Source organism: Callospermophilus lateralis, chromosome 4, assembly GCF_048772815.1.
Source record: "Callospermophilus lateralis isolate mCalLat2 chromosome 4, mCalLat2.hap1, whole genome shotgun sequence".
Taxonomy (NCBI): domain Eukaryota; kingdom Metazoa; phylum Chordata; class Mammalia; order Rodentia; family Sciuridae; genus Callospermophilus; species Callospermophilus lateralis.
Genome location: NC_135308.1, coordinates 152813633 through 152837925, shown reverse-complemented (window position 1 = coordinate 152837925; position 24293 = coordinate 152813633). Strand labels below are relative to the sequence as shown.

Here is a 24293-nt window from a genome sequence, read left to right as displayed (position 1 = left end):
GAAGGGCTTGGCATGGTGCACTGTCCCCTCCAGTGTGCTCTCTAGAAACCTCTGCCTTTCCTCCAGAGGCTTCTCAGTTGTTATAAGTCTCTCCCCACCTCTCATGATTTGTTCCTTTTCCACACTGTGCTTGTCACACTCAATATGGTGACAGGCACCATCTTATTTTTCTTGTAAGAAAAGCACATGGCTCCTGAACCTTGGTCGCTCACTCTGCTTCTAGAATTAAGTTTCTCCAAGAACTATAATGTCAACAATTGGACTGCATACTGAACAAGGTTGACATCGTTTTTTTTTTTTTTAGAACACGCAGACATTTCGGCTCTCTTGCTACCTTTAAAATAGCTCGTCTTGAAAGCTGTGGAGCTACCTTGATGATCAGTCATGTGTGCTGCTCAGGTTTCTGCAGGACCGGGGGTATGGGGTGGATCGTCTGCTTCTCCCAGCCATCCCCGGATCCTGTGACTCTGCAGTGCTGCCGAGGCTCAAGCTGCCTCGTGGGAAGACAGCAGATAACTTATTTTTGGTGGCTGGGGGCAGGGGGTCTAGGCCTTGATGTTTTTTTAGGAAAACTACTGGGTAGGCAATCACTTTGCCACAGTTCATATGATGGAATATCGTATAGCCATTAACTTTTGAAGAATATTTATTGACATGGGAAAATGCTCACAATGTGTTAAAGAAAACAGGATACAAATCTGAAGTACAGCATGATCCCAATCTTGTAGTAAAATAAATTATATATGCATAGAAAAAATACAGGAAGGAAATACACTGAAATGTTAACAGTGATTCTCTCTGGGTGGTGGGATTTTGGGTAAAATTAATTTTATTGCTTTCTGCATTTTCCAAGCTTTCTACAAAAAACAGACATTATTTTTACGATCAGGGAAAAAAAGGAAATGAATGCAAGTGACACCTGTCTGGGAGGTGACAAGACTGACCTGCTACTTGGTGTTCAGTCCCTCGCAAAGCCTATGTCCTCATTCCCAAAGAAGGGGTTACATCTGCCCTGCCACCGCCCAGGATCACCACACATGCGAAAGGGCTGCAATAATTTGGCAATTGTTCTTCCAAAGCAGCAGCTCAAATGCTTTATTCACAACATACTCTAGCACCCCACTTCTGAGGTCAGGAGGGGTGTGGGTAGAGGGGCCTGCATCCCTGGCCTCTGTCTTACCCTAAAGTTTTCCAGGTCTTCAATTGAAATCAAGTACTCACCTAACTGAGCAAGCTTCCCACTCATATTTCCATTCCAAGGCCCCTCCCTGCTTAAAATATTTTTAAAAATGTTTCAAGTTCTGCTGAGACAGCTATTGCTTAAAATGGCCTGAGACACCTTCTCCATCCCACTCTGTTCCCCACCTTCAAAGCCTGGGGAGGCATGGTGTACTCCAGGTGCAGTGGGGCCGGGGAAGGAGGGTGCTGGGGGTCAGGTGGCCACAGTTGGACTCTTGCTTGCTGTGAGGCTCTAGGGATGCCACGGCAAGGCTGCAGGAGAGCTCACGTGCCATCAGCACCCACTGGTGTTAGCTCTTTTCCGTGTGCAAGGTGAGGTCACTCCCATCCTCTCCCCTGAAAATTCTCCCTCTTTAAAATCCAAGTTTAACACCCCAGCAATGGGAAATGCAAACTGAAAGGAAATCACAGATTCTTAACAGTCTGTTCACTTGCTCACTCTGCAGAGCTCTCAAGATGGATGGTCCTTCCCCAGGCTGACACTCATCCCAAAGTGATTTTAGAAATTATAAAAAATGCATTTGTAGAATAACAAAAATATCAAGTTTTTAAAAACCCCTTTTCACTAATCTAAAATTAAGAATTGTCAAGTTTTATTTTATTTATTGTTGTTAAAATGTAGGTCATTCATAATCTCTCCCTTAACTATTTTGGATGAAATTCCTTAATGTCTTTATTCTTCTGGGTCTTTTATAAAATATTTTGGCTAATTTATTCCTTTAAAGAAATTCACGGGCAGAGAATGAGTTTATGGGCCATACTATTAAACATTTATTTGCTGGGTCAATATCCCATGGCAAAATTGAGAGTCTTGATTTGCTTCACCTTGACTAGTTTCTTCCCATCTTAACACAGTGTTTTTGGTGGTCTTTTCTGCTTTCAGTCTGCCTGACTTCAGTCTAGCAGCCTCTTTGTTTGCCTCTTTTTTCTTTGAGTGTGTGTGTGGGCAGATATCTCAATATGTTAAGAGATGTATGCAAATTTTAGTAAAAAGGCTAAGAGTGAAATCTTGTGGATCTCCCCTAGGAGTAGTTGCAAGAAATCTATGACATCTGTCTGGCAGCTCCAAGGCCTTTTAAGACTCAATTCCTGACTTTTTTTTTTTTGCCAGAGAAGTTAACTTCTGGATAAATGACATTTTTGCTAATACCCCAAATATTTTACCTGTCCTTACAAAGGCTATTATGATGAGAAGTTAAGATAATGGTTGGAAAAGCATTTTTAAAAAGGATTAACTATGAAATAGTGTTGCTTAGCCCATGTAGCCATAAAGAAACACACACAGATGGCTAAATTCAATCAACCCCAATGTTTTATTTAATTTAAAGTTTTAAAAGGCAGTGGTTAAGCACATTATCTATGTGTGTGTATACATATGTATATATGCATGTGCATCCACACACATACATACATACATATCAAAGGAAACCAACCCCTTTCCAACTTTAGCCACTGATTAGCTAGGCCCACTGTCTACGGCATGACGGCGTCTCTACATCTTCATATGACCAGTTCTAACAGTAAAAATAAACAGCCTTAATCAGTTTAATGGTAACTATTTGTGTTTCTTTCCTTTTTTTTTAAATAAATAAAGTTACCATTAAGCCGATCACATATGGTAGAAAGATAGAATACACACACACAAGCATATACACTGACCCCAATTTAAAACATGATGTATGAATGACCTTTATGTACAAATGGGTGCCTTTGACTCTCCTACTAGAAGAGGCCACAAAATAGTTCCCATACTCAGGGAGTCCTCACTCTCTCACTGGGATGGAGGGTGTATATGTGACTGGCACCCCGAGTCAGACCTCAGAATGCACGCTTCCCCCACCTCAGTACATACCCTGGTTCAGTTCTGCAGTACTAGTGTTCAGGTACATTAGGGAATAAATAGGCATCTGTAGCTGCCTGGGAACTAAACCATCATTCATAACTCCTGACAGGGAGAAATGTATTCTGAAATTTTAGCTAAGACATACAAACTTCTAGTGTAGTCAGTTTGTAAATCTGGGGCCTGTGTGTGTGTGTTTGTGTGTGTGCTTCTATATGTATATAAAATTGAAGAGTGGGGCTAGGTTTACAGAGCAGCTGCTTGGCTTCCATTTAGTCAGTACTGACCTAAGGAGTCACTTGCCTCAGTCCTTATTTACTAGCTCATTCTGCTCTCATGTGCCTCTGGCTGCTCGAGAGACTCAGAAGGGGCCGCTCACCCAAGTGAGAGGAAGGACCTGGCTAAATCTTCAGTCAAGAATCTTGGCAAACAGAATGGCCAGATTCGGCCAGGGCTGCTTTACAGAATGAAGTTCTTCGTTCCATCTGATGAAATGGAATTACTGTTTTTCTGCTTCTAGTCCCTGTGACTCTGCCTCACTGCAGCTCTGTATGAATGCCTCGATATCGCAAAAAACACAGGATCACCTCTTAAATACGCTGGATTCTCAATGAGTAAACCAGTTAATGTGTTTCTAGCCAAAGCAAGGGCATAAATGTTTTAGAGAAAAGATTCCCCTGGAGCTACAGAGAAAAGATGCTGATAAAAGCAATACTGGGAGCTGAGCAGGTGATGCTTTCAGTCTGTGTCGGAGCTGGTCTCTTCCAGGACAGAGTACTGGTTGAGTGCTTCCTCCAAAGGCGTTATTGTCCCATCAGGTTTTAGTCCCATTGGTTTAAGCAACTCCTCTCTGGAAAAAGAGATAAAAGAGAGAAAAAAAAGTATTCACCAGCATCACACACACGCCCCTCCCCCCACCCAAATCCACATCCTTTTAAAAGAAAAGTCTTTAAAAACCAAAGTATTTTCTCTCAAGCTCTCTCTGTGTGTTTGTAATAGGAAAGATGAAAGGGGCATGGAAAGAAAAAGAGATAAAAGACTTCATTCACACAGGCCAAACCTACTAAGCCAATTAAAAGTATGAAAAGTCAAGGTCTAAATGGGCTCAGGACAAGGAGCAGGTCTCTTCTGTTTTCAATAAGTAACTTTTCCTCCCCCTTTTGTGGATTTGTTTTGTTTTAGTGAAGCTAAAGCTGTGAAACTTCACCTACCCCAGGCCTATAATTAAATGGCTGATTTGGTATGTATGCATTTCATTCAATGGAATCAATCTGTCAGATTAGATTTTGCCTTCAGTCTTTAGTGATACATAAATACTTGTTGATGCATTTCAAATCAGTTGGCCTTCCCTGATTTTCTTCCCCATTTTTCTTCCCTTTTCTGTCTGTTGCTTGTTCTTTCCCTTCTTCTTGTTTAAAACACCATTGCTTTTGTTTGTGGCAGTTTAATTATGGGACTGACAGCCATTTTAATCTCTTCAAAGCTCCCCAACTGCCTCTTTTCAGCTAATCCAATTATATCTACTCCACAAGTTACAGCCTCATCTGAAGATGATTAATTATTGATTAAACCAATCAAAAAGCATCAGGAAAGATTTATTTCATCTTTTCATAGACTCTTATTTATTACATAGAGATTATGGCAAATGTACCTGTGGAGTTGCTAACTCCAGTCCTCCTCCCATCCTCAAAAGGTCAGCAGTATACTTAAGAGGGCCATGAGCTGCTTAAAACTTGTTTCTCACAGAAATGGGCATTGCTTCCCCCAAACATGATGGCAGCAGCTGTGATACTGGTGGGACATGCAGTGAAGGAAAACACTTCCTCTCCCCCTGCCTCCCTTAGGCCAGCACAAAGAGGAGCTCCCTCCTGGGAAAGGGTAGCCACACGACTGAGTGATGGCACCCAAAACCTGGGGAGGGGTGAGAAAGCTCAGTGATTGCCGGTAAGACCAAGAGCAGCCTCCTGGAGAAGCTCTGGCCTGCATGAAAAACTATTTCTGAGAGTCTGAAAAATCTGTTTGGGAAATGTGGTGGCTGGCTGGCTCCAGTGAAGCTCCTGAATATTATAAAGTAGGCGGTGTTTCCTGATCCAAGAAATGGAGTGAAAATCACAGAGCTTAAAGTTGGAAGGGGCCGCAGAGATCATTTAGTCCAACCCCTTTCTTTAATAGAGGAGACTGAGTGACTTACCCAAGGTCACTTATCTAGTGGTAGAGTTGGACCTGGGACATGGGTTTCTGGATCCCAGTCCAGTGCTCTTTGCAGCACAACACATCTGACTAAGTGCCTAACTGCTCTGGCGGAGCACACCCTGAGTGCATTTGTTCAGCATCTGTTCAATAACTATGTGACAGGAACTATGTCACATACTGGGGAAGAAAAGGAAGACTGGGGACAGCTGCTGCCTTTGATGAGCAAGTAAAATAAATATGTGGAAAATAACTTGGAACGTAATGGGGGAGATGCTATGAGAGAATTATGAACCAAGAACTGTGGCAGCTCCTGAGATGAAGCACCAACCAAATGCCTGGGGAAGATGGGGAAAGGTGCCACCAAGGGGTTCTGTGCTAGGCAAAGGGTACACGTTTCAGGACAAGGAGACCATGTCAGGAGCCTACAAAAGGTCTACAAAAGCACCACAAGGTGATGGAACCACACAGAATGTGGTCCCATCACCTTGTGGTGCTTTTGTAGACCTCTTCTGATTGTGCCAGTTCATCTTTTCTCTCAGTGTGCTCTAACAAAGCTGGAAAAGGGCCTGGTGTTTGGAGAGTGAAGGGGCTCAGGGAAGGGGCAGCAGGAGAGGCAGATGCAAAGGTCATCTGCCACCCAATAGTCAAATGTCTTAAATGCCCAAGTAAGGAGCTTAGACTTCATCCTGTAAAGAGTATCTGATCAGTTTTGCTTCCTCTGGCAGCAGTGTGGGAGACCACACTGGAAGAGGTGGCAGAGAGACAAGTCCTTAGGAGGTTACTCTAAGAGCTGTATGGGAGAGGAGACAGAGCTGGGGTATGGCTGAGGTTGTGGGAACAGAAGGCAACACTGCTGAGGGAGATCTAATGACCCACAGAGGGGAAAGGGTCGGTGAAGGCAAGGAGTAGAGTCCTTTAGCTGTGGGGTGGATGGCCAAGTGGATGTGATATTATCTACTGGAGCAGAAGAAGGGAGACAGAGCAGATTTGGTGGGGCACACTGCTATCTTTCAGTATGCAAAGAGCTTGAGTTGCCCGTTTGACAACCAGGTAGAAATGTCTGGTGGAGAGTTACAAACCATCTGTTTACTTTAAAACTTGTCTCTAGCATGCACAAATTATATAGTTATAATTTACAGTATATATCTTCCTAATTCTGAGTGACTGTGCTGAAGAACTGTGGTACTGTACACTACATACAAACAACTGAGGCCAAAGGAGAAGGGGGACAACTTGCTGGGAATGGAGACTAAAGAATGAGGAAGTTCAAAGGCCTATAGGGCTTGGTGAACTGAGGGCAGGGAGGTGGGGGTAGGGGCAGCAGGGTAGGGAGAGATAGAAGTAGGCCTGGCAGATGGGACTAGAGGGATTCTACCAAGGACAGGATATCATCTACCAAGGATGATATGCTGGGTAGACATATCATCATCCCTTGGACAAATACTACTGCACCTCTTTGATAACAGGAAGATTCTGAGGACAGCTACCAACTTGTATAAGCGTCTAGCACTTTCTCATCTAAACCCAGGGGGAACATTTCAAATCACGTCTGTAAGCTTCATCCCTATTTCCTAATCCTATTTTATGATGGAAAAATATCACATAGCTTTTTTGCCAAGTTATGGGAATTCATTCATAGAACAAAGTGCCCTGTATTCTAGTTCTCACTTGTGAACTATTTAAGTGTTTATATTTTTGGTGCTTTGTATCAGCCCTCCATGGAAATGGAAGCTCCTCAGAAGGTATGAGTTATTTTCCTTTTCTCTTTTGCATGGCTCAGGTGTACTGGCCTTTCTGCAGGAAGGCATCAGTGAGCACTGCCACATCATCATGCATTCATGCAAATGAGTTAAGGCAGCAACTTGACCTTGTGGAAAGAACAACAGGTCGTGGAGTCAGGAGGTCTGTATGAAGTCCTGATTCTTCCACTTACCAGTTGTGTGATCTCAGGCATGTCTCTGGGTCTGTTTCCCCATCTGTGAAATGGGGGGTCATGATAATACTAGCACTACCTACTTCCTAGTAATGATGTAAGGAATAATTATAATATTAGTAATAATAGTGGCAGTAACGTTAGCAATAATAATGTAAATTAAGGAGTTCTGTGAACTGTAAAGGACTCAAACATTTACCGTGATTGTGATGTAATAAAAAATACAAACAGGTTTTGGAGTCAGATCTGAGTTCTAATTCTGGATCCAACACTCACTAACCATAAGACCTTGAACTTTCTGAACTTCAATTTCCATATCTGTAGAATTAGGATAGGAATACCCACCTCCTTAAGTTGTCATGAGGGCAAAGACTATTATACATATCAAGTATGGAAGTGTAATGGCTAGATGTAGTTGGAACTCACAAGTTGCATTCCTGTTCCTATATGCTTCCAGGTTTTCCCTATGCCAGTCAGGAATAAGTTGGGGAAGAATATGCAAAAGCAAAAACAGAAAAACAACAACAACAACAACAAAAAAAAACAAAACAAAAAACAAACAACCAGAAAAAAAAGACATGGTCCCTGTCCTCAAGAAGCTTTTAGTCAGTTCAGAAGATAAAACACACACACATTAAACAATATTCAAAGAATTACAGAACAGCAGATCAATAAGCTTGAGATGATTGACAAGCAGAGCCCTGCTTTCCCTGAGTGTGAAAGTCATGGATCCACCCTCATTGTATTTGTACTTTGCTTAAAGGAAATTTTTTTGTCCTGAGTGGGAGTAGGAAATGATCATTTATAGACATGAGACTGTTCCATGAACCCAAGTTTCTCAATCTCCCATCCTAATTTTCTGATCTTTCTAATCTATAACTATAGCCCACAAACACCAAAATAAAATCTTTGTTATAGAATTGCTCCTAAAAGGCTTGGCAAAAACATGTTTATATTAGATTGCTTTCATTTATTTTCTGTTGTATCTAATCAGAAAGATGTGGACAGAGAATGGGAAGCTTTAATGCATACCACAGAAATGTTCCTCCACCAGTCATATAGGCTATGCATGTCTGAGGGACATAGAAGGAGACAGGGACACTGACTACAGGCTCCTTGCAGGAGGTGGACTCAGGGTCAGGCTATAATGGCAGCGATGAACATGGATTCATGGGAAGAAAAGCATCCCCAAAGCAGAAGGATTAGTCAGGCGAGGCACAGAAGCAAGAGTTAGTTGTGTGCAGGGATTGCCAAGCAGGCAGGTTTAGCAGAGGAAAAGGAAAAAGAAAGCTCACAAGAGATATGGGGTATGAAAGAGAATCTGAATGGAGACCTGAATCTTAGGCTGACAAGTCTGGATTTGAGTATGAAGGTATTTTTGTCTTCTATTTCAAGAGCCCCAATATTTAAGAATATTTAAAAAAATGATTGTCATTATAAAGTTTGAAAGCTATGAAACAATACTGTTCTGATATATTAAAAGTATATTTGCTCTAATTATTCATTTCCCATATCCCTATGTGTCTAGCACAGTGCCTTGCAGAGAGTAGAGCTTCAATAAGGTCTATGAACTACATTTTTGTTGCACTTGATATCATCTTGCATTTTCACAAAAAGAAAAGGGATGTGTCTTATAGGACTCCTAATAACTAAACCATGAACAAGAGGTAAGCTAAATTTGTAGGTAAAAGATTCACTTTCATCAAGAGTAACAGAGTTTGGAAAGGAGTTCATATTCCATAGGAAATTCTGAATTATGCTTTCCAGGGATTTCTTGTTCTCACTAGACTGTGGGCAACTTGAGGGCAGAGTCCATGTCTTATCTGGCTGTAATCTGCCAGTACCTAGCATAGAAACAGGACATAGTAGGTGCTCAGTAAATATTTTCTGAGAGACTACAGTACATGGGTCATGACATAAAGGGAGAATAGTAGAGAACCATTTGTCAGAAATCATTCTCATATTATTTTAACTGTAATTATTTCCTTGATGAGTCAAGGTCATCAGACATTCTGATGGCCCAGAAGTCAGACCCCGTTTCTATACAGCCTAGAATTACCAACAATAAACTGGGTTAGACTCGGCTTCTTGTGTATGGGTCAAGAGATCTCTAGATTCTAGCCTCAGATCTTTTACTAACTTTTTCCGTGTCCTTGGGCATGTCATTTGCCTTTCCAGGCTTGAGTCTCCCTATCTATAAAATGAGGGGTTGGACAAGATGATCCCCAAAATTATATACTAAGTTCAAGAGTCTAAGATAAAGTTACTAAGTAATTTTGATCTATTTGAAAAACTGCTAAATTTAAAGACACTCCAAGTCATTACTCTAAGCCTTTGTTTCTAGTCAAGAGAGTCTAGACCTAAGAATGAAACACAACATCCTACCTACCTGTCACTGGCATACACCAAGACCACAAACCCTTTCTGCAATCTACCAGCAGATGGTTAAAATGATTATATAGGCAAATCAAAGCAATGGCATGTGTTACACAGAAGGATCCAAATTCCATCATGGCCCTCAATAAACAGGCCATTTCATGAAGAGTTACTGGTCCTGAAAGTCCTATCTAAAAAGGATGGCTAGGTGTCAGGTATATATATAGATATATATAGATATATCTATATATATACACACACAGTATAAATATATATACAGTATCTCCGTTTTATCATTATAAAATGGAGATACTGTATATTGAAATGTGTATCAGGATTAAGATATTCACATAGCAACAACTCCTTCATACTTACCTTCAATGCTATACACAGGCCTTAACATAAGTTAAGACTGCCCTCGTTATCATCAAAAAGTACAGTGATGTCTACTGGATAAAGAGCCCATTCTAGGCACTGTGACAGTATCATGGCGGGCTTCTCATCTGATCAGGCATCTGGCCAGGGAAGAGATAAGCCTCCAAGAATGTTCAACTGGAACGAAACATCATTTAGAAATTTGATCTTACTAAACGATAAGGAACCATAATCTATAAGGGCTTGGCCAGGCAAGAGGACACAGGTAAAGCACGTCCAAAAAAGGAAACCCTATTTTGCCCCAGCCTAACCCTTGGAACTGCTAATGGAAACCAAAAAAAATTTCTTAATGATCTAGGGGTGGGAGATGATGGGATTTATACATACTTAAATTCTCTGGCTGTTTTCTTTCCCCAGATATATGTTAACAGTTTCCTGAGCCACCATTTTCCTGTAGGTATGGCACTCTGGAATGCCTGGGCTTACATGACTTCTCAGGACCTTAGAGAAGGTCCCACTTTTTAGGGCTCTGTTTCCCAGAAATGAGAGTGCAGAATTGGGGCTCAGATACTAACATACCCAATTGCACATTACAGAATAGGTCAGATGTGTGTGTGTATAGAACACCTTACTTGACCTGGAAGCAAGAGAATACTCTTGCCCACGGCACGTTTTTGTGCAATACAAACAAAGCATTCAATTCAAGTGTACTTGCTGAAAAACAGGACATAATTAAGCAGTTGGTAAAATGCATTCTTGTTTCCCACTTGCAGATCTCCCAAGAGTCCCTTCGAATTTACCTATACGAGTTTCAGCTTCCCGCTTGCCACTTAGCTTGATAACGACTCAAAAATCATTCCCTTGTTTTCAAGGGCTCTTCTTTCTTGTCTGCTCTGTGTACTACAGGGCAGTATTGACACATGGAATTAATGACAGGGTCTGTAATGAAACAACAGTCATGCAAACACCAGTCTGCTCTTTTGATAAAACAGCATGTTAGAGACCTATTCACCTCCCTCTAATTGAGTACTGAATAATCGTTCCGATCCTTTTATGTAACATATTTTGTTCTATGATTAGAAAAGAAGAAAAGTGTGTGTGTAGAGGGAATCTATGAGGCATTGCTTCCTTCAATCACCCCTGATTAATTCTCCGTTTTTAATGAGGGTGGCTGCTATTTAGGCAGGTTCTGTTACATACTTGTTTTGTTGACTTCTGAACAATATATAACAAAACCCAAGACAAGATAATTGGGAACCATTTATTTGGCTCAGGGATTCCTGCTCTTAATGTAAGGTTGGCTTGGAAAAAAGGACCCTGACATTTTAAATTAGGCATTTCATATTTAATTCCTTTTCACATTTGAAAGATGGGATGAAAAACTAGTATATAAATAAGCATTTTCATTAACACAGAGCTCTTCCAAGAATGTCTGCTAGAATGGAGCATGTGATGGTCTGGAGAAAGCAGCTCTATAGTCTTAGTTATAATTCCAAGTCTAGGACACTGCTTATGATCCACTGCAGTGCAATGGACTTTTCAATAAGCTGTGACTTAGTATAGGTGTTTTTAACCCCTTTTTCTTAGAGAAATTATATAACCTTTGAGACTGGTTATCATGCTCAATTGGATACTGTGAAAGTATCCTTTGGGCTTGGACCCTGACCCTCTTTCATTGCATCTTTCATCTAGTGGCTTCTGAGTGCTGACCAGTTCTATTGATCTTTCACTAAGTTTTTAACACAGTAGGAAGAAGGGTATGGTGGCTCTTCCATACCAAATATGAGGTCTTCTGGCTGCATCTTTCATAGATGATTCTGAGTGTCTCTCCTTATCTCTCACCATCGTGCTTTGAGATTAGGTACTGCTGGGAAAGTAAAATATTATTCCCAAGACAACTAGATATGGTATACTGCTCATATTACCATGTCATTTGACTTTGTAAAGGTAATTGGGATGTCTAAAAGTTAGGTTTTATTAGTGTAATAACATGTAAGAATGTTAGAATACTCATCATTCGTTTTTCTCTTTAAAATAATAAAAAAACCAAACCTTGTATTAACAGAATCAGAAATGTTATGGTTTCCCTCATATAATATAAAGTATTTCTTGGGCACGTGATCTAATCTTTGATAAGAGCTCAGCTATGGGATGAAAAGCAACTTGCATGATGCTTGTGTTTTCCACATCTTAATTTTCTTTCAAGGTAGACATTTGTGTTTACTACTGGTCTTTTGTGCTCCACATTTGTTTAAAATTTAGAAGTTTTATTTAAAAATAATCAGACTGACAATCTTTTGAGAGCTGTTGGTAAGTTTGCAAAACAGTATAATATCTGGAGTCTGAAGACCGAGAACCAAGTCCTGGTAGATGTCCTTAACTAGATACCTGATCTGGGTTCATTTATTTAATCTTTGATACATTTACTTCTTAATAAAATACCTCTATTTTAATGATCAATGGAGATAATATATATGGAAGCACTTTACAGTTAAGCACTATGTAAATATTAGTGTTTTATTATTGCTCTCATTTCTGTTAGAAGATTGCATGCAAAGCTTCTAAAAATTTGCTGCCCACCTCATATTAAACAGCATGGTTAAGAAAATATAGAGAAAGATTTTAGGAACAGTGCTAGAAGAATAAAATTCAGTTTTATCCTTAGGTGATGGTGTTCTTTATTATTTCTTGGTAATCTACTCAGAACTTTTCTACCCTATAGTCCAAATTGACAAAATAAACATGAAGCAGTCAGCATGCTAACTGACACTGTTGAAAAAAAAAGAAGTCCTTTCTATGTTCTTCCCAATTAGGAATGCTTAAAAGTTAAAAAAACTTTTAACTTATAAACAGCCAGTGGAGATTATTCTTATTTTATCCTTTTCTAAGGGTCAAAAGCCATTTCAGCTAGTGCTTTAACCAAGAACTCCAAGCGGTCATTCCTGTTACAGATCTAAAAGACACTGACTACCTAGAGGGAATATGGAGGCTACCTCATTCCACAGGGAATATGGCCCCCTACTCAGGTATCTTACCATTGGAAAGGTCCTCTATAACCTAATGATAGAACTACTGAGTTTCTCAAATTAATCCTCCCTTGCCCCTGTATGTTATTAATTTAACTGGATCCAAGTCCTGGTAATTGAATTTCCAAGCAACCTTACAGTACATTTTAATGATGGAGAGCAATGCTAATAAAAATAAAATGCAAGACAATGTAAGCTATATATGTAATATTGATATTCTAGTAGCCACATTGAAAAAAATAGTTAAAATTTGCTGTTTAATGTATTTTACTTAACTCAATAGATCAAAAATATCATTGACAGGTAATCCATATTAAACAATTAGTTAAGATATTTAACATTCTTTTTTTTTTTTTTTATTATTATTAAGTCTTTGAAACCCAGTGAGTATTTTACATTTAGAGGTCATCCCAATTTGGACTAACCACATTTCAAGTGCTCAACAGTATGTAAGGCTAATGGTTACCGTACTAGAGAGTGCAGATCTGAAGGATATTCTGATGGAACCAATTAGATCTTTATACATTAATACCTACAACAGTTTTTACAGTGCTTTAAGAAATGGATCATGTTTCTGAAATGTATCTGAAAAACATTTTTTTGACTAACTCATCACAAGACAGATGTAATCATAGTTGTTGATATTTGGTTAAGAAGAATAAAATATTTTTAAAGAAAAACTACATAGCTGTTACATTTCAGTCCTAAATTACTCTCAGCCTTAGTAGTTTTTAAAATGACCTTTGAAATAAAGGAATTTTAAAATATTTGGCACTTGCATTTATTAAGAAAGCCACATCCAAATATCATTGTGGCTGGCAAAAAAATGAAATTTTTTGAAAAACTACAAATTTTTGGCTAAGTGAGTGGATGGGAAAAAGAAGAAATGGTAGGACAATAATTTATTTATATACATATAAATTTTAAAACAGATTTTAATGGTAGAACATAAAAGCAAACAGGCAATGTACCTTGTTAAACAGTGATAGAGGGAGGGTGGAGTGGAGGATTAATCAATTCTGGCATCAATTAAGGATTTAAAAATTCAAAACAAAACTGTTACTTGGAATATCATTCCCTTGGTTAATTTAAACTTATGTTAATGGATGTTCTCTGCCCTTTTCTGGAGCAGGCATCATCACATGTGAGCTGCCTGGTGCATCCAAGCAGATGCAATGTTCTCAGGCACACTGGGCTTGTTTTCACACAATCAACATTCTCATCTCTAGTAGGGCTTTTACCATTGAGCTACATCCCCAGTTCTTTTTATTTTTTAATTTGAGACAGGGTCTTGCCAAGTTTCTGAGGCTGGCCTTGAACATGTGATCCTCTGGCATTAGCCTCCCAAGCTGCTGGGATTACAGGCATATGCTACCGTGCCCAGCCTAGGCTTCAATTCTTATGTTTGATAAATATTTTAATTATCATTCCATGGTGAAGAAATTATGCACTAAATATTTAAACTGGCTAGTCATGGTCTACAGTGCTTTGTAGAATTCTCTTTCTGCCTTGACTTTTATCAAGTCTGGATAAGAAATGGAACTGACAAAATAAGCTCCAAAGTCTTAAACCATGTAGGCTATTTTATACAGCAAGAAACCTGACCTTCATATTTGGGGACCACCTGGTTCATCATTTCATCACCATGCACTGGAGAAACCAAAGGTTCAAGGCACTATATTATAGCTAGATATGAAGGGAATTATAAGGTTCAGGTGATTCTCCAACTCTGAAGACCTCCAGGTATACTGCCAATGCCTATACAAGGGTGTATATAAACATCTGTTACAGAGATAATCCTTATACTAAAGAAATACAAAATCACTTAAAATACTACTAAATCATTTGGCATTCAATGGAAAGAAAATATATGAGCACTAATCTCTCCACTGTCTTTGGAAGTCTAGCTGAGATAAAGATGCTAAGGTGGTGAGCTCCTTGAGACAGTGGCTAAGTCCAGCATGGGGGAAAAACTGAAATGTAGTTTTAAGCTTTACATTGGTGGTTTTACACTTTTTAATAGTGAATAACATCTATACCCTACACCAGGCTCAGTAACAGTACTTGGCATGACCAACCTTAGTCATCACTTTGGTAAGTGCTTTGGCACGGGCCATTGTTGCTAACCACCATCCTGGTGCAGGTCCTTCACATCTGCTCTCCTATGGATGGAAAAAAGGAAGTGTGTAGTGTCCATTCCTTGGCCACGTCACCTCCAACCCTATCCTTTACTCACATGCCTTTCAATTCAGGTGCAGGAGAAAATGATTTCATTTTGAGAAAGGAAGTTAATTAGACAAAGGTGAAGTACACTTTTAACACAATAAAGGCTTGGTTGAATGCAGAACTTCCTAGAGTGACAGCTGAGGGAACTAACCAATAGTACAATGCTGAGAGAGTGATTAGGAAGTATTCTGGCAAACACTTCCTGTAACAGACAGACACAGTAACACAGTGGACAGAGCAAAGATCTTGAGTACTGGAAAATGAAGTTCCTAGGCTCACTTTATTATGAAGCTAGAAAGATGTGTGTGAAAGTGTTTTTGTAAACCGTCAAAAGGAAATGGATCATCATCAGTCGATAGCTTGGAAATGTTTTGGTATTCCAGTAGCCACTTGGTCCTTGCTTCCCCCAATGTTAAATCTGGTAATATTCTGTATTAATCAAATCATGATAAAATAACCTGAGCTCTTTGGAAGAAAGATAAAGAATACAAATACCAAAGACTTATCTTACTAATGAGATTAAATTTTTCTTTACCTGCAATGAATAGTCATTTTTCCATTAAATCTCTCTTAAACTTCAATGATCAGCACAAATGCTACTACCTTCCTTGTGAAACACAACCTAAATCATCCAAACAGAATGAACTGCTCCTTTTCCTGGGTGCTTAAGTTCAACACAGACCTCATTTTGTCATTATTTTCTTCTACTTTGTATTCTAGAATAGATCACACTCTGTTAGGATGTGAGTTTTCTAAAGACAGAGACTGTCCCATTTACCTCTGCATCTCCCTTGGCTAGGTCCTAGCACAGTGTAGCACAGAGTATCTGTTTAGTAAATGTTCCCTGAATTGTACTGAATTTAGTCTATTTTGGCTTAATGACTTTTTTTAAAACCTAAAAAAAAAAAAAAAAAAAAGGTGAAAAGAGAGAAGAAACTTAAGACTAATGAAGAATACAGCACAACAAACGAGTAAGACACATAAAGAATGGTTACATTCTTTGCATTCCTGCTTTGGAATGCCCACAACTTATCTTCATACAGTTTTGTCATTCACTATTATTAGTAGGAGCAAATGTTAGAAAGCACACAAAGGCAGACAATGTAAAAACCCACCACATATCATGCAAAAAGTGTACATGATTTAGGACTATTCAAGGTTGCTGTTTGCTTCAACTTTAATGGCAAAAATAGTACCATCAAAGCCTACACAAGACAAATTTGCTTTGCTTTTTCATGCAAAAATCAGTACCACCTTCAAATTGAGTTGGGCATCCCTGGGTGCCTGCTGGTGAGTGTGCATCTTCTTTAAGGCATAGTTTAAATTAGATGGATGTTGAGTACTTCAGACTTAATGTTGGTGTATTTACTTATTGGTAGCTTCTAGAATATATAATTCCGTTGAGATTAAAAGAAGGACTTAGCACCTTTGTTTTCTGTGCCTGTAATTAGGATGCCTTATGAAATTGGTAGTGTATCTACTGACAAGCCAAGTTCCCAGATTATATTGCATTATCCTAGGCAGTTTTTCCCCCATTGTCTACTTTTCCTAGCTTGGATTTTATTCATTCAAGGTAGATGGGCCAGTTGAAGAGCACCTATGCTAACTTCTAAAAATTCATACTGTTGGTCAGAATATGAAATATTTAACTGCTTCTCTGTCCTAAAACACTAATAATGCTCCACTTAGGTCTCTGTTAACAATTCCCCCTCTAGCTTCCACTACACGGGCTATGTTGGGTCTCCTCCCAACTTCTACTTCTACCCGAGTTTCATTAGTTACATCAGACTCTTCTGGAAGCAGTCAAGCGCATTCATATCTTATTTTTGTATAAATAAATTTTTTAAAAATGGTGCTGGGGATTAAACCCAGGGCCTTGTACATGCCAAGCATGTGCTCTACCCCTGAGCTACATCCCCAGCTACTGTATCTTATTTTTATATATTCATTTAGAACTTCTTATTCTGCCTTAAATAGGTTTGCCCTATCAATATCTTCTCTGTGACTATTAATTCCTTCAGGAAAAGAAAATGTCTATTCCATACAAAGGTATGGAGAATATAATTGCAAACAGTTAAAAATGTCTTTTGAAGGTTGTGTGCACAGTTACCTGTAAGCTTTAACCTTCTTAGGAATGGACAGATATTTAAAAGCGGTAAGCTGGCAGTCTTTGAGTTGTATACACTTTGTAGATAATGAAGTTACTTATTTCTAAACAACTTCTACCACATTATTGGCATAATTTAAAAGCTCAGAGTGCAGTGTCAAAATACCCATACTTGTCATCCTTCCCACATCAGTCTCTTGTTCTTGCCTATTTCTACTCTAAGCCTCCTGTTCTACCCTTCACCTATGTTTGTTTCTTTGTTAGACCTTTCCTTTTCCCAGTTTGGCTTCACATCCAACTTGCTTTTTCTCTTGATTGAGGGATACTAGCTCTTTTTTTCATACCCCCCGCCCCCTGCACATAGCTACTATGAAAGAGGAGATGACCAGAAGAAATTCACCTGAAAATGGTAGATGCCACCAACACACAGAAGCACTCACTCAAGATGGCTTAAGGAGACAGTGACTCAATGTATGACTGGAAAATTAGAGCAATTCAGCCAAGTATGAAAGGATTTTTTTTTTCAAATAACTCCTCCAAGATGACTTGTTGCTGATTAGTATATTTGTGGTTTAATTATTTTCAAAACTGGTTATTTTTTGGAAGGCAAGGAGACATGAAGCAAGAGGGGAAGGGCAGATTGTTTTTAGAACCTCTAATTAATACAAGTGCCTGCTTTCAGAAAACCCTTCATTTGAGCTATTTCTTTTCACTTTTTCCTATTGGATGCATTACATTTCAGAATTCTTGGTTTTAGCAGCAACCCAAAAAAGCAGAATTGCAAACTTGCACATCAAAAATGAAAGGAAAGAAAAGCGCATAATGATTTGGAACAAAAACAAAAACAGGCTAAAACAAAAATACAAGAAGCAGCAAAATCATTGAACCTAACTCATAGCATCTTTTTGAAGACAGGGAGGTTAGTTGGTTAAATATTACAGTGATCTAATAGTTACTATCTTAGCTTATGTTTTAAGAATGCACATCCAGAAGCGGCACATGTAGAAAAACCATGGTAGCCAAGAGGTGTCTGAACTACTGCTGCGTGGGCCACCCTGTTTCAATCATCATGGATTTCCAGAGTTGCTGTTCTATGGTAACTCTCAGTGAGAGAGACAAAGAAATAGAACATTTTTAGAAACCAAGCAAAAAATGGATGGGAATACAATACCTGGAAAGTTTATCAAGCATGTTGACAAGTTTCATGGCTTCATATTCTTTTTGTTCTTCTGTCATTTCATCTATGGGGTTTGGCATTGGTTCCTCTAAATGACCAGTGATAAGATTAATGCTACAAAAAGAAAAAAAAGTTATGCTGTATGTTTTAAAACTATGCTCTTTCTATACTTTTCTGGTCCAAGTTTTAAGTTATAATAAGAAAGAGTATAATAGCCAAAAAAATTGGCAATAATATTGGTAGTAACTTTATGGCATAGAATTGCTGTAGTAATTAAAAAAAAAACTGACTTCAACTAATTTGGGAAATGGCTACAGTCATTGTTTAAAAAAAAAAAGAACAACCAAACTTGACTTGCCAACTCTTATTTTAAAGGCATGGTTGCTTTTGAAAAATATAAAATTTGATTGGTGCCGTTGGATAAATATCCTTGGATGCACAGTTTATTCATTAATTATAAGGGGACATATGACTTCATAGAAGGTGAAATGAGGAAATCCATTTGTGATACAGCATAAAACAAACATGTCAAAAAAAAACTGGAAAAATGATGACAGAGAGGCTGCAATCTGGAAATGAAAGCATGCCAATTTATAATCTCAGGAAATTAGTCCATTAGTGAGACCACAGAGGGCAATGAGTGTTTAAATAATAAAAGATAAAGCAGAAGAACAATTTTAATTAGATTTGATCTGACCTGGATAAAAAAAAAAAAGGAATAAAATCTAGCCAAACTAAAGACAAAGTTCCATCTCGGCTTTCTAGAAACAGATTTAATACAGTTCTTATAATGAATACTTGGCAAAAACTTTGTATGACATTTTAATACCAAAAAATTATTCTCTTAAATAAAAGCCATACTTCTTCTTTCTTTTTATTTTTTCCTGAGGTGGGGAAATAAAAGATAGACTTCCAAGGGGTGCTAAAGATCTGTAACTTAAAACATTTTTCTAGAGAAGCAGACAAGAGGTTACAAGATCTTATAGTACAGCCAAGTGCAGACAATTGCTGTTGTTCTGATTGGGGACTGAACCCAGGGGTACTTCACCACTGAGCTACATCCTCAGTCCTTCTAATTTTTATTTTGATACAGGGTCTCACTACATTGTTGAGGCTGTTTTTTTTTTTTAAAAAATACCATTTATTTATTTGCTTGTTTGTTTATTTATTTAATGTGGTGCTGAGGATTGAGCTTGCATATGCTAGGCGAGTGCTCTACCGCTAAGCCACAACCCCAACCCCATCAGGCTGGTTTTGAACTTGTGATCCTTCCTACCTCAGCCTCCAAAGTTGATCAAATGAAATATCGCTGCAAGTAGCAAACTGATAAACAAATTATTTTCTACGGTCTAGAAACACCAGTTTTCAGAGCCTTCATGATAAGCAAACGAATGAGCAAGTCAAGTATAAACCATGTGGAATGTTGTAGACTGGGGTAAACTCGAGAACAGTGCCTGTCTAAATTTTAAAAGATATCATGTGGCCAAAACAAAGACATTGCAATCAACTGGATCCTGTGGTAGCCAGCATAAAGCCCCTGTTTGAGATTTCTGCTTGGACAAGTTACCTCCCTTCCTCACTTGAAGTAAGCCTAGCTCAAGGGACACTTGTTATCTATTACCTTGGATTTCCTTTCTTTTTCTACATTCCTCAGATGCTACATAATACACAAATTTTGTTGGAAAACTCAGTGCTCACCATTTTTGAAAACCAGAGTTAAAATCTGTGTTGCCATTCTTGCATAGAACATATATGTCTAGAGTTGTGGTTAAAAAACATGTTCCTTTTAGAACCTCAATATTTAATATAGAAAAAACCAGAATTGTTCAGGCAAAAGGGGGAATAGGGCAGTGGAAGAGAGTAAAGCCTAGGGCCCCTAGTTTGTCCTCCACCTGTTTGCTTCCTTTTAAGGTACCCCCAGGGCACTTTTAGGAATGCTGGGGCTTTGGGGAAACCTGAAATCCCCTCGGCTAGTTACTAATTCTTAGCTTTGCCAGATATACATTAGAATCACTTGGGAACTTTAAAGAACAAGTTTGAGCTTCATCTTAATTTGTGTGTGCATGTGTGTATATCAAAGTTTTCTAGGTAATTCTGATACACAATGAGGTTAGGAACCACTGGGCTACATTGTCTGTGTACACCCTCATGGTATGCTACTAGTTCTTTTTTCGGGTGCCCATAAAAGAAGAAAAGGCCTCTAGTTAAAAGCTAGCAACAAAAATGCTGTTTGGGTCATCCTATTTCCCAAAAACTCAGGCAAGATTTTCGAGAACTATGGAGATATATCCAAATGCTACACTGAAAATACAATACCACCCCCCATCCATTATTTCCTCAGGCAAATGACAAGAAGTCATCTGTTTTCACTGGTTTCTCCCTTGCTACCTAATACATTAGAAAAATAAAACAAAACTTCCTTGTCTTATAAATAAATAGATGTACTTATTACATACACAGATCATCCCAAGCAGATGAAGAAAACCAGGTCTTGGAATAAAGTACAAGGGAAGGTAAATGTATTAACTATGGAGATTGTGCTCTTTCGCCACTTGAGAAAAGACTTCTCAAATTTAATGGAGGTATGATTTGAAAAATCAGATTTGTTGACTATTTACTGTTTCAAATATGATATCAGCACAAAGAATCAGGAAAAACTTATCTGAAGGATGCACTGGTGAGCCCTGTGGTATTATGGGCACCATAACACATAGTCAGATATGAATTCTTGGATGAGAACATGCTGATTCTTTTGTTGGTTTCTTAGTTTAGTGGAAATGATGACTGTTTTCTATAAGCTGACTTTAAGTCTCCCAGCTGCTAAAACGATTTCATGGCTTGTTCTGAAATCCTTTGTAATTGCAGCTTAAACACATTGTATCAGAGCTTAAATTCATTCTTACAGAGTAAAATCACATCCTCCATCTATGCAGTAAAACATCCAAGCCCTCCAAAGTCACTCCAGGGATCCAAGTTTCACTTTTTCCTTTAAAAAGACATTTTACCTCCTTGATAGAAGAATATAAACAAAGTCATAGCCACTCTATTATAGGGAAACACCACTGTCCTGTAGCTGAAGAAAGATGGTTCTGTCTATCCTCCTGTCCCTCCCTCCTTCAAGCCAGAGTCTCTGGTAGTTTCCCCACCAAGAAAAGGAAGAAAAAATATACTATACAAAGGTCACCTTGACAACCATGATGCGCGGTTTCATAAAATAGATTATTTCAGTTGAACAAATACCTGGCACCTTAACAACTTCCCATAGCAGTCTGGAATTTAACTTTGCAGGTTTCTCTACTAAATCCTGGGGTTACTTTTATTTTATCCTAAGTCTGAGTCTTGGACACAGACAATTAATGCTTTAAGGACACTAATTGTGGTGGACATTTTATTGAGTTTATATTTATCATAATTTCTCCCACCTTGTCTTTACTCCTCTCTCCATCCTCCTAGCATTCCAATCCTATGATTATTAATGTCTTCCAATCAGGTGATAGGAAGCATCTAAACTCCTATCTTTGGACACTTCATCATGCATTTTTAAAATTATTATATTAAACCACTGGATGAACTGACAGCAGCTATGGGCCTAGAGACAAAAGGATTAAGACAAACTAAAAAGGTATGAGCATATGAATACATGTGTAAAAGCTGAAATAGATTTCAAGTCTTTCACTCTTTCTTCAAATTGTTTCCATTTTTGGTCAACAGCAACAGTACTAGGTCATTTAACAATAAAAAAGCCATTAAATGTTCCCTCAAAGGGATTGTGTTGAGCCTCAGTGATAAAGCACTTTGCCTAGCAAACTTGAGGCCCCGGGTTCCATTCCAAGCATTGGGGGAAAAATCCCCTTAGCTACATGAAAGTTAACTTCAATTTCTAAAGTGTGGCTTAAATTTTACTCAGAGCATTCTAGTAAAAGGAGCAGCTTTAAAGTCAAATCCCTACAGGGGCAAGGCAGGTAAGATGAAAGTGAAAGGGGAGGCTGTCAAGATAAAGGAAGCTGTGGCTGGGATGAAGTGGGCTGCAGCTACTCAATTCCAGCAGCTGGCTGCGACATGAGAATGCAGGCCCTATCAGAACTGCCATTTTTTTTCCAACAAGGCTTGAAATCCACATTTTCATACGAAATATCTGAATTCTAAATGTTGGCAAATAAATAAATTATCCTAAGAAGCACTACGTAAAATAAAAGGCAAAAACAAAAACCACATAATCAACACTATATGAGTAAGCCAAACAAAACATGTTTACGTAAGCTAAATCCAGCCTAGGTGCCGATAATTTACAACTTTTAGGAAACAGATCAGAGCTTTTGGTAAGTGGCATTTTGTAAGCCCAGATCAGGGAAGAAGGGAATAGGTGGGGTTGGAAAGGAGACAGTGTATGGGAATGATACTAAAAATGCCCATCCAGGACACTCCACAGCCTATTCCCCCTCAGAATAACAACACAACAAACATTTAACCATTTCTTGTTTTTCTTGAATTCCATTCCCTGGCTACCACTCCTTAACTAGACGTGGGGCTTGATGAAGGTAGGAAACTGGATTGTCACAGAATCCTAACGCTGAGGAGGGGCTGACCAGCTAAAAAAATAACTCAGAAAAATGAATTAATTCAACAAAAATTTGCTACTGTTTGCCAGGCATTATTCTGAGGAACAAAAACAGATGCAAACAAAATCTATGGAGTTTATCTTCTAATGGAGGAAACAATAAATCTAAAGAATAAGGAAGCTTATGGCAGGAGGTGATAAGTGCTGTGAGAGAAGGAGCAACAGAGGCATGCGGTGACTAGGTCAAGGCAGGAGCACTACTACCCTGAATAAGAAGCTGATATCTGAGCACAGACTTGAAGGAGGGAAGTCAATGGCACCCAGTGACATTCCAGGAGGAAGGATCCACAAGGCAAAGGCCTTGGGCAGGAGCATGTGTGGGGTGTTTAACAAACAGTGAAGAGCTCAAAGTGGCGAGGGCACAGCAAGAGAAAGCACAAGTATAAGCAGACTACAGCCAGAACTTTGGTTCTTAGTCACAGAAGGTACAATCTGACATACATTTTCTAAGGACCACAAAGGACTGTGTTGAAAACAATGTCACAGATAGAATCAACAAGACCAGCGGGAGCTGGGGTGTAGCTCAAGTGGTAGAGCGCTTGCCTAGATATGTGTGAAGCCTTGGGTTCAATTCCTAGCACTGCAATCAAAAAACAAGCCAGCAGTGGTGCACACTGGGAAGGCTGAAGCAACAGGACCACAAGTTAGAGGCCAGCCTCAGCAATATAGTAAGATCCTGTCTCAAAACTTAAAAATAAAATAAGAAGGTCCAGGGATTTAGCACAGTGGTAGAGAGCCCCTGGGTTTTATACCTAGTACCAAACTAAACTACACAAAAACCTAAGACCAATTAGAAGGTTATTAAGAAGACCCTGGAGAATGACAAAATTTTAGTTTGGTAGCAGTGCTGGCAATAAGGGGTGACTAAATTCTGACTATGATGAACGTACAGCCAGAACTATCTGACAGATGTATGTGTATATTTACAGAATTTAAATGAATCAAATAGAACTTTGTGTTTTCAGGGATATCAGGGTGTATAAAGACCCATTTACTTTCTCGTGTTTTCTGTTTTGATTACATCAAAGTATAGGGAAGCTATAATGAAGGTAAAACTCATCTCCTTTTGAAGGGCTTGGAGGCAGAATTCAGTAGCAGTTAAACCACAGTTCTGACTTCACACCCACTAGAATGGTTATTACTGAGAACACAAACTTACTTCCCTCCAGAAAACAGCAAATAC

At 38.8% G+C, this 24293-nt stretch overlaps 1 protein-coding gene across 6 annotated transcripts in view; it reads right to left on the bottom strand.

Annotated features, from left to right (window-relative positions):
* Nucleotides 1–2376: 2376 nt before the first annotated feature.
* Nucleotides 2377–24293, bottom strand: part of Ric8b (RIC8 guanine nucleotide exchange factor B) — a 108605-nt gene continuing 86688 nt past the window's right edge. The window contains exons 9-13 of one of the 6 annotated variants that reach the window (XR_013091244.1): nucleotides 18487–18606; nucleotides 15061–15144; nucleotides 10757–10895; nucleotides 9957–10133; nucleotides 3873–3929 (exon numbers count right to left, since the gene is read on the bottom strand). Coding sequence is in view for 4 of the 6 variants with exons in the window: in XM_076855066.1 (XP_076711181.1) it covers nucleotides 3818–3929; nucleotides 18487–18606 (232 nt within the window). In the remaining 2 variants the exon portion in view is untranslated. Of the gene's footprint in view, nucleotides 3930–9956; nucleotides 10134–10724; nucleotides 10896–15060; nucleotides 15145–18486; nucleotides 18607–24293 lie in introns of those variants that run through there. The other 5 variants (XR_013091245.1, XM_076855068.1, XM_076855067.1 and 2 more) reach the window with 5 other exon arrangements.